The sequence below is a fragment of the Solea senegalensis genome, unplaced genomic scaffold, assembly GCF_019176455.1.
Source record: "Solea senegalensis isolate Sse05_10M unplaced genomic scaffold, IFAPA_SoseM_1 scf7180000016119, whole genome shotgun sequence".
In the NCBI taxonomy this organism is placed as follows: Eukaryota; Metazoa; Chordata; class Actinopteri; order Pleuronectiformes; family Soleidae; genus Solea; species Solea senegalensis.
In genome coordinates, this window is record NW_025321600.1 from 1 (window position 1) to 10,534 (window position 10,534).

Sequence of the window (10,534 nt, forward strand, 5' to 3'; positions counted from 1 at the left end):
CTTTTTTGTCAAAATTTGGACGACATGCTAACCTCTCACTTTTTTGTCGAAATTTGGACGACTATGACTTTTTTTTTTAATTTTGGAAGACATACTATAGTTTGACTTTTTAGTGAAAATTTGGACGACGTACAAACCTCTGACTTTTTTTAAAATTTTGGACGACATACTGAAGTATGTGGTCGATATCACTGACTGTATAAACTTGTAACTTGATACAGTTGTTGTGTATCTGCTGCTGGTCTCTCTCTCTTTTCTGTCTCTACCTCATCTCCATCTTGTCCTTTCTCTCCCCCTTTCTGTCCCCCACCTCTCCACTGTCCCCCATTTTCCTTTCACCCCAACCGGTCGAGGCAGATGACCGCACACCTCTGAGCCTGGTTCTGTCAGAGATTTCTTCTTCTGTTAAGAGGGAGTTTTTTTCTCTCCACTGATGCCTAGTGTTTGCTCATTGTGTGAACTGTTGGGGTTCTCTGTTCTCCTTGATGTTGTCTATGTACAGTGCCTTGAGATAATGTATGTTATGATTTGGCGCTATACAAATAACATTGAATTGAATTGAATTTTTTGTCAAAATTTGGACGACATACCAACCTGTGACATTTTTGTCAAAATTTGGAGGACATGCTAAAGTATGTGTTTTTTGTCAAAATTTGGAGGACATGCTAAAGTATGTGTTTTTTGTCAAAATTTGGAGGACATGCTAAAGTATGTGTTTTTTGTCAAAATTTGGACAACATACTACCCTACCCTTTTTTTGTCTCATGTTGGACGTCTTACTATACTATTATCTCTACATATATATATGTTCATATATATGTTATATATAAAGTCCAGGCAAAGATGAATTTAGTAAAAGTTTATTTGAGGTTTGAAAAAACACTTAAAAACTCTGTAGCAGCTCTTTGTGTCTCTGCAGAACGTTCATCTATTTATATACATATTTATAAATCTTCCGACATTAACACACTCCTCCCACACTCCTGAGGACAGGTGGCGCCTCCTGGTGGTCAGCTGCACACACTCTGTGAACCTGAAGATTCTGTAACAACAAAACAAGATGGTGGACATGATGTTGATTAAAGCTCAGCTCCGTAAGTTTATAAAAAGCTTTAACAAAATACAAGTGCTTTGCCCCGCCCCTTTTTGTCTGTCCTCTTTAAAGCTCTGCCCCCAAAACATTTGAACTAGTAAAACGTAAGTGGTGTATTTGTAAGATCGTTAATGAAATCATGAAATAATGACATTTAAGAACTTTTATGGGACTTTACTTCGGGACTCATTTCTTATGAAGTTACCCGTCTTCATCGTCTTCATCTGACTTTCCTCCAGTGAGACAAAGACGCTTGTGTCTTCAGTCATGAGGTCACAGGTCAGCGCTGTGATGGGACCCGCCCCCTTCAGGTGGACCTGGATCCTGTCCTGTACGATTTACATCAAAATGACGTCATGACACGAGTGAAGCGTGAACACATTAGTTTGTGTCTGAGTTTTGTTCAGTTTTATTTTTTTACCTCTTCAGGTTCAGGAACCTTCAGCGTGGTTCCGTCCGGAGCTTTGACGACGATCACCGTCTGATCCCGGAAAGTCGGGATCCGGCCGATGTCGCCGTGAGTGACGTACGCCATCGTACAGCAGACGTTAACGAAGGACAACCATCGCTTTACAGCTGCGTTATTCACTTATTTAAAAGTCTGTCCACTGATCAAAGCAGGAAGTGTCTCAGTGACAACATGGCTGCCAGTACAGACAAACAGGAAACAGGCCACGGAATTCAGGATTTATCATCTTTAAGAACATGTTCACGTCGTCATCTCACTGTGACACAGACTTTTCCAACAGGAAACTGACGTTAGTAAAACACAAAGTGACGCAGATCAGATAAATCTTAAATTCAGTGTTTCCTGTTGTCTGCACTGGCAGCCATGTTGACACCGAGTGTGTTCCTGCTTTGCTCGTGAAGGTTCTGGACACAGGAAGTGTTTCCAGCACAGAAGCCTGACTTTCTGCAGGACGCCGGCCGTGAAAGGATATGCTGCGTTCTCCCGGTCGTCAGTGACGGTGAAAAGCTGCTTGCTGGAGCTTCTGATGAGCGCGTCCAGCGTCTCCTCCCGCAGCTGCAGCTCCTCCTGGAACGTCTCGTACCTCATGAGGAAGCTGATGACGGGACACTGGCTCCTGCAGAGCTCAGTGCGTTTAATGGGAACAGTGAACAAGAAAAACATGGCTGCACATGCGTTTGTTTCACTCACGTCCACGTGATGGCGGTGGAGTCCGACTCGATGAGGTTGAGGCCGTACATGACGTTCCTGAACTCGTTGAGACGCTGGTTTCGACAGCCCAGAAGTTCAGCCGCGCGCCGGAGGTTCAGACACCCGCCCGGCGCCGTCTGTAACAGCTGCAGGAAACGCTGCATCAGCGACTTCTTAGGGACTGCAGAGACACACAAAGTGAGACAACAACACACACACACACAAAGTCCACAATGAGACAACAACACACACACACAAAGTCCACAATGAGACAATAACACACACACACAGACACACAAAGTCCACAATGAGACAACACACACACACACACAGACACACAAGTCACAATGAGACAACAACACACACACACACACACACACACACACACACACACACACACAACGTCCACAATGAGACAACAGCACACACACTCACACACACACAAAGCGTCCACAATGAGTCAACAACTTACACTCACACACACACACAAAGTCCACAATAAGACAGCAACACACACACACACACACAGAGAGACACACAAAGCGTCCACAGCGAGACAACACACACACAGACTGAAATGTCCACAATGAGACAACACACACACACACAAATGTCACAATGAGACAACAACACACACAGAAGACACACAAATGTCACATGAGACAACAACACACACCCACAGAGACACACAAACATCACAGTAAGGAACAACAACACACACACACACAGACACACAAGCGTCCTATTAGAGACAACACACACACACACAAGCGTCACAATAGAGACAATACACATAGCGTCTACAATGAGACTACAACACACACACACACAGAGACACACAAATGTCCACATGAGACAACAACACACACAGAGACACACAAACATCCACAATGAGACAACAACACACACACACACACAGACACACAAGCGTCACAATGAGACAACACACACACAAAGGCGTCCACAATGAGACAAAACACACACAAGCGTCCACAATGAGACACAACACACACACACAGACACACGAACACACACACACACACACAAACATCACAATGAGACTACAACACACACACAAACACATCCACAATGAGACTACAACACACACACACACACACACACAGACACACACACACCTGATTTGTTTCTTTGTTTCCTCTGAATCGTCTCTGACGTCTGATTCTCGTCAACACTGGAAACAGAGACAGGAAAATGTCTGTATGAGTGTTTTTGAGTGAACAAATGAATGATCAGAGTGAACACATGAGTGATCAGAGTGAACACATTAATCATTAGAGTGAACACACTATTGATCAGAGTGAACACATTAATGATCAGAGTGAACACATGAATGATCAGAGTGAACACACTATTGATCAGCGTGAACACATTAATGATCAGAGTGAACACACCATTGATCAGAGAACACATGATCAGAGTGAACACACTATTGATCAGAGTGAACACATGAATGATCAGAGTGAACACATGAATGATCACAGTGAACACATGAATGAACACAGTGAACACATGAATGATCAGAGTGAACATATGAATGATCACAGTGAACACATTAATGATCAGCGTGAACACATTAATAAGAGGAGTTTTTTTTACCTCTTCCTTTTCCTCCTTGAACTTTTCTTGGGACTCGACTCCTAAAGGTCAGAAGGTCAAAGTTAAATGTGACTGATTCTTTATTCTTTGATTTAATGGACGATGATGATGATGATGATGATGTTCTCAAATGTCTTATTTTTGTCCACAAACACCAGCTGAAAAATCTTAAATGTGAATATTTCCTAGTTTCTTTTTTCTTTGACTTATTTAAATAAATGTTTAAATTCTGTTTGCACGTCAGAGACAAACATTTGTTTTTAAATAAAATTTAAATATCAATCAGCTGATGATGAAGACGACCTCCTGACCTGATGATGGAGCTCCACTGCAGCATCGTTTTCATCATCATCATCATCATCATCATCATGGATGTTGCTGCTGTCGGCCTCCTCCTCCTCCTCCTCCTGCTGCTCCTCCTCCTCAGACAGCGGTGCTCCCCAGGAGCTCCTGACTCCCGGCTGCTCCTCCAGACTCGGGGGCCTGATGGGGAAGGGGACGGCGTCGCTGCTGACGCCGTCAGACGTGACGTCCTCTGGCAGGAAGTGGTCCTCACAGATGTGTCCGTCCTCCTGCAGCGAGTCCTGACCGCCGTCCATCTGTCTCAGTGCAGCGAGCCACACCTGAAGAAGAAGCGGTCACAGTGTGAGGAGGTTCACCACAGTGTGAGGAGGTCACCACAGTGTGAGGAGGTTCACCACGGTGGAGGAGTCACCTGAGGTGTGAGGAGGTCACCCACAGTGTGAGGAGGTCACCACAGTGTGAGGAGGTTCACACACAGAGGAGGTTCACCACACAGTGTGGGAGGTCACCACAGTGTGAGGAGGTTCACCACAGTGTGAGGGGACCACACAGTGTGAGGAGGTTCACAGTGTGAGGAGGTCACCACAGTGTGAGGACACCCAGTGAGGAGGTTCACCACAGGTTCACCACAGTGTGAGAGGTCACCACAGTGTGAGGACACTCACCACAGTGTGAGGGGGTTCCACCAGTGTGAGACCTCACCATGTGAGGAGGTTCACCACAGTGTGAGACTCACCACAGTGTGAGGTTCACCAGTGAGGAGGTCACCACAGTGTGAGGACACCACAGTGTGAGTTCACCACAGTGTGAGGAGGTTCACCACAGTGTGAGGAGGTCCACCACAGTGTGAGGAGGTTCACCACAGTGTGAGGAGGTTCACAGTGTGAGGAGGTTCACCACAGTGTGAGGAGGTTCCATGACTGAGATAAAAATGAATGTACTATGATTTCACATTCAAAAGTTGTATAATTTCTCCTGTTTGTGTCAAAATAATATCTTTTTTGTCAAAGTCATTTATAAACTTGTATTTTTAAAATGTGTAATGATGTAATTATTTGTTTTTATTTGTTATTATTGTCATTATGGCCACTAATAAAGGTCCAAACACTGTGTTAGTACAGAACCTGCCTGAGAATCTTTCCATTCTTAAACTTTCTTCAATATCAAACTAATTCAGTTAGACTTAGGACTTTAACAACTGAAATTTGGTATTGAGAGGCCACCGATAATGAATTCGGCATTGATTATTTTACAAAAAATAAACATTTAGGATCAAAACAACAGAAGCTCAAGTTATGGCTTATGTAAACAAGAGACACAGAACCCGACTGTGAATCATGACGTTTTAAAGTTTTCGTCAACATTAAACTAATTCAGTCATAGTTGTCAATTCACTTAGTTACAACTCGTTGTCAAGATCTACCAATAGTGAATTCGGGGTAGTTTATTTAGCAAAATTATTTATATAAAAGTCCACAAACACGTTAAGGAAAAAGATGAGTGTTATCACGGAACCTGCCTGAGAATCATTACCTTTGTAAGTGTAATACTTAACTAACTCAGTAATGGTTGTCAGTTCACTTCGTTACAACTAGTAACCACTAGCTGCCACGAGTGAACTCGGGATAGTTTATGAAGCGAAATGTGAAAACTCGTTTACCTTGACCCTCGCAGGATCCGCGGGGAAGCCGAAGAACCTCTTCATAGCTCGGCCCGAGTTTCCTCGACCCTCCGTCAACACTCGGTTCTGACACGCAGCGACGACACACTCCATGATTCACCGTCCGCTATCAACCGGCACCGAACCGAACTGAAGCGGGCCACAGCGGGCTACAACACGGTCCGTTAGAACTCACATGTCGAACATTAAACTCCAGAAACAACCAGGTTCTGTAGGACCTGATTAAACAACCACACCCACAGACGGGCTAATATCGCGAGGGTTTGTGCCGCTGCTGTGGAGAGGATTTAAAAACATGCACACATCCACCTACTGGGTGGGAGGATGTACTGCATCTTTGTAATACAGTATAACAAGGCGAACAGTGAAATAATATAAATAAAATACTAATTCATTTAAATTGAATGCAAGGTAGAATTCAGTTTGAATGTTATTTTATGTATGTTAAATATTTAAATAATAATAAAGGTTTAAATCGTTGGTAAACATAACTAATAATTAAACTGTACAATAATGTAGATTTGTGTTTTTATTATTAATATTATTAGTTTATTCTGACAGAGAGACATTAAAGCTGCTCGATTGATAATTCATTTAAAGTTTACAACAAAAAATCAGAATAAATTACAGATAATTCAGTTTATACGTTTCAAATCTTCACTATTTTAACTTTGAAGTCTATTTTTTTCCATCCTCTTTTCAAATGGACTTACAAACCCTTTATTTTCTGTTCTAAATATATCAGATTCTATTGATGTCTGACAAACACAGTATAAGATTAATTTAAGGTAAAATGATCCTTTGTTAGTCCCAAAAATGGAGGAAATCTACAATAATTTATGACATTAAAATAAAATATGTACTGTAACAGTGAATTAAAGAAGTAAAGTAAAATGACATAGTTATATCTGGGTTTTTTTTTTTACTTTTTTGGTATAAACGTCTATGATCCAGTTTAGAAAAGACGCCACACTGTAAAAATCTTCACTGTAAAATTTACATACACTGACTGTGCAAATGGACTTTTGATTTTCGAAATAAAATCCTTTTCCGTGAAAAATATCGGCTCTTATTGATGTCTGACAGACACTGACATTGAACTTTTATTAGTTTAAGACATTTTTAAGGTAAATAATCCTTTATTAAGGCCCCAGATCGGGAACATTCACAACAGTAAACTAAAAGCGTGAAATGTAACAGTGAAGTAAAGAGGTAAATATTGTGATTATAATATTAGTGGTTATTTTTTTAGCATTAAATGTGTGATTTTTGATAAATATCAGTCACATTATTATCATAATTTTCGGTATAAACATCCATAATAAAAAACTTATATCATGTAAAAAGCTGCTTTGATTTAATTTAGATGTATTTATCTGCAGTTTTCTAAATAAAATCCTTTTCCATGAAAAATATTGGATCTTATTGAAGTCTGACAGACACTGACATTGAACCTTTATTAGTTTAAGACACATTTAAGCACCATTATTATAATTATCTTAGGTATAAACGTTCATAACCCAGTCTATGAAAGGTGCTACACTGTAAAAATGTTCCCAGTAAAATTTACATCAAAGTTTCCCCTCGATTTTGTGCAAATTTACTTATCATAAAAATTGACGCTGGTTTGATTTGACATCAACTCACTTTGCATTGTGTGTACTGATAAAAATGATCCTTTCAAATCCAAAAACTGTGAAGAATAAAAAAAACAGGCAGAAAACGTCATTGTCTCCGTGTTGCAACACAAGATTTATTCAGAGCAAAAAAGATGCCAACACCAGCATGAATTTAAAAACCGTACGAACTTCACAAGTTTAAATGAAATATCACGTAGCAACTCGTGACTCTTGAAACATACAGCGAAAAATCACCCACGGAACCACGCGTCATGCCTCGTGGTCGGAAAAAACTGTCGCACAAAAGTTTGCGAGTAACAGAGAGAAAAGTAAAGAAAAAAAAAGGGGCGAAAAGAACAAAGTAAAGCGTATAAAAACCCCTTCATCAAACAGAAGAATTCATGATTTGACAAATATTCATACATATTTTTCTTTTGCATTGGAGCTCGTGTTGCGCGTTAGCGCTTGACTTCTCTATGTAAATATTACACTGTTTAGCTTTTACATCTCATATTAACAACAATCTCAAAGCCGCGTCGCTCAGTGGCAGAATTTGTGCTTTAAACGTCCGTTTCCTTTTGTTTCTCAGTCAAAAAGAATTCAAAATCACTAAATAAAAATAAAGTTCATTAAAACGCAGAAGGTTTCAGTGGCAGGAAGCTGCGAAAAACACCGACGTGCAAAGAATCTGGCGTTAAAGGAAAACTTCCCCTCGTCGTCAGGACAACATCGTGTTTTCCATCCATCAGTGATCATTTTAATCTTCAGTCACGAGATTTTAGAGCAAATATTTAAGATAATCTGGACATTTTTATACATATTTCTTCAAACATAATGTGAAAAAATGCTTATTTATTAGTTTAAAAATCAAACATTTCTGAATTTTTCCAACTTCATCACTGAAAAATTTCCCTCAGATATTTTACAGAAAAGTTTAAGCAAAGTATTTGCCGGTAATTCTGTTTGAATTCTTAATGTTTTTTCAGTTTATTCAGCTCAAATAAGACATTTTATAAAGACGGTTATTTTTTTACAGTGAGTGACAAACATTTTCATGTATAATCAAATAATTCAGATTGTTTGGGGGATATTTTACACACGTGTAAAGAAGAAAAAGAAAAATACACATTTGTCATATTTAGAAATCTGAATTATTTGTCCGTGCGTGTTGTTCAGTGTGACTTGTCATTTTTGTCACAGTTGGAGAAAATGTTGGTAACGTATCAGATTCTGAGGGAAAATTGTCCTTTAAGTAATAAAATATGTTTGTATTTTTTTACGATTTTTACTCTTAATTCAATTAAAAACTACCTAATTGTATTTCCTTGTAAATATCTTTGGATCTTTTGCGATGTTTTTTGCGAGAGTAAATGTTCGTAAAGTGTCGGACACTGAGGGGAAAGTTTTCCTTTTGAGTGACATATTTGCGACATTAGCTCGCGAAAAATCGCCAGCACAAACTCTCATTCGTACAGTTTTTCGCTTCTTCTTCTTCTTTTTCTTCCACTGACGCAATAATAACTTGACAAACTCCGATAAAGTGCATGCATGAAAAACATTGTCCTGTCGTGTCGTAAACTCGGCGCTGATTCAGCTCAAGACGACGACGTCTTTTTTTTCCCCTAAAAAAAAATAATCAGAGAGATTTTTAAAACGACAAAATAATAAAGCACGGCTCGGTCGCGGCTCCGACGTTTAGACGCATGATCGCAAAGAGCTTTTTCTTTTTTTCTTTTTACAGAATGAGGACAATGACACAAGTAGAGATGGGGACGTTTGTTTTTGACCCTGTGTGTCCGGCGGAGCCGTCGGCCATTTTAGAAACTTCTTCTTCGTCCTTTTATCGACAATAAAAACATCAAAACATGGAAACAAAGGTGTCCCTGTGCAAAGTCCAAACATCAAAGTCCTTTCACCCCCGTCCGATTCCCACGACATGATTGTAGTAAAAGGTTTGTACAAAAAACGCGACACATTTATAGTTCGTAAAAACATCGATCAGCTCTTTGCTAGTTTCATTTATAAGAAATTGCATATACCCAAACATTGTTTTCATATAGATTGCATCCCATATCTAAACAAATACGATCGTACCAATATTGCTGAGTCATCGTCGTCGCGCTCCGATTGTCTCCTACATTTTTTTTAATCCGTAGCCGTTTTTATTAGTTTTGTTTTCCCGCTTTTGCGTTAACAAAGAAAAGCGGCCAAAAAAAGAAGAGGAAAGAGAATGAAACAACCGCGGGATTTGCACCAGTACGTTTCCGTGTCGTGATGTTTCAGATCGTCGTCTCTTCTCCGCATTAATGTTAGCTAAAGATTTACAGGAATGGGCGTGGTCCACATACAGAAAATCCACGCGTTTACATCCCATAAATGAAACTTTGCATGGAAGTCGGGTCTGGCGAAAATGCGATATTGGCATAGTTCTCGGACATGTGCGTTGCTCAAGGGCTCTATAGCGCCCCCTAAGGTGAAAACAGAGGCAAAATTGAGTTCCACCTACTTTTTCGAATCTTGGTAGGAAGATGTTACAGACCAAGACGAACAAAAAAGTTGACCGTAACCATGGAAGTCGGCCATTTTGAATTTTGGGGTCCATTTCTCATTCTCGAGTGCGTAAAAAAAAACACGGCAACTTGTACTTGACACATCAAAGGTGAAAAGTTGTCGGAAGGTTTTGTGGATTCAAAACGGCGTGGCCACGGCAACCCTCGTTATTATCATTAGTATTATTATTATTATTAGTTAAAATTGATTGTTCCCCGTCGCGGCTTCACTCCATGTTAAACCCGTGACGCCCAGTTTCTCCACATATGTAAATCGCATGAAAAAAAGACATGATTCAAGCGTACGATAAATAAATAAATACATATACACAAAAATGTGCATACATTAGCAGCTATAAACAGTACGTCACATTATATTAGGTCATATGAAAATGTACAAAACATGGATGTTTGTTTGTTTAAAACGTTCTTTTTAAAGCAAGGCAACGACAATCGGAACTCATCCTGAAAAAGGAAACGCAGAGATACCCATGGAGCTGAAAGCATAAGAGC

General features: G+C 40.0%; 1 protein-coding gene across 2 annotated transcripts; it reads right to left on the reverse strand.

Annotated features, from left to right (window-relative positions):
- Positions 1-844: 844 nt before the first annotated feature.
- LOC122762830 (transcription factor E2F6-like) lies at positions 845-6,113 on the reverse strand. Of its 2 annotated transcripts, none has more exons than XM_044018020.1 (9): positions 5,833-6,113; positions 4,181-4,492; positions 3,870-3,910; positions 3,389-3,444; positions 2,253-2,433; positions 2,035-2,178; positions 1,515-1,629; positions 1,299-1,422; positions 845-1,042 (listed from the first exon to the last, which is right to left on the reverse strand). In XM_044018020.1, exons 1-9 carry the CDS (start codon positions 5,944-5,946, stop codon positions 1,011-1,013), a joined length of 1,119 nt encoding a protein of 372 aa, XP_043873955.1. In that variant the 5' UTR covers positions 5,947-6,113; the 3' UTR covers positions 845-1,010. The 2 variants fall into 2 exon arrangements, with proteins under 2 accessions (XP_043873955.1, XP_043873954.1); XM_044018019.1 differs by having other exon boundaries at positions 1,272-1,422.
- Between the last annotated feature and the right edge of the window lie 4,421 nt (positions 6,114-10,534).

Coding starts and splice junctions, on each gene's coding strand:
- LOC122762830 (XM_044018019.1), bottom strand. CDS start 5,946: ATGGAGTGTGTCGTCGCTGCGTGTCAGAACCGAGTGTTGACGGAGGGT. Junction 2,179..2,252: donor TCCACCGCCATCACGTGGAC/GTGAGTGAAACA, acceptor TGAGCTCTGCAG/GAGCCAGTGTCCCGTCATCA. Junction 1,423..1,514: donor AGGTTCCTGAACCTGAAGAG/GTAAAAAAATAA, acceptor TAAATCGTACAG/GACAGGATCCAGGTCCACCT.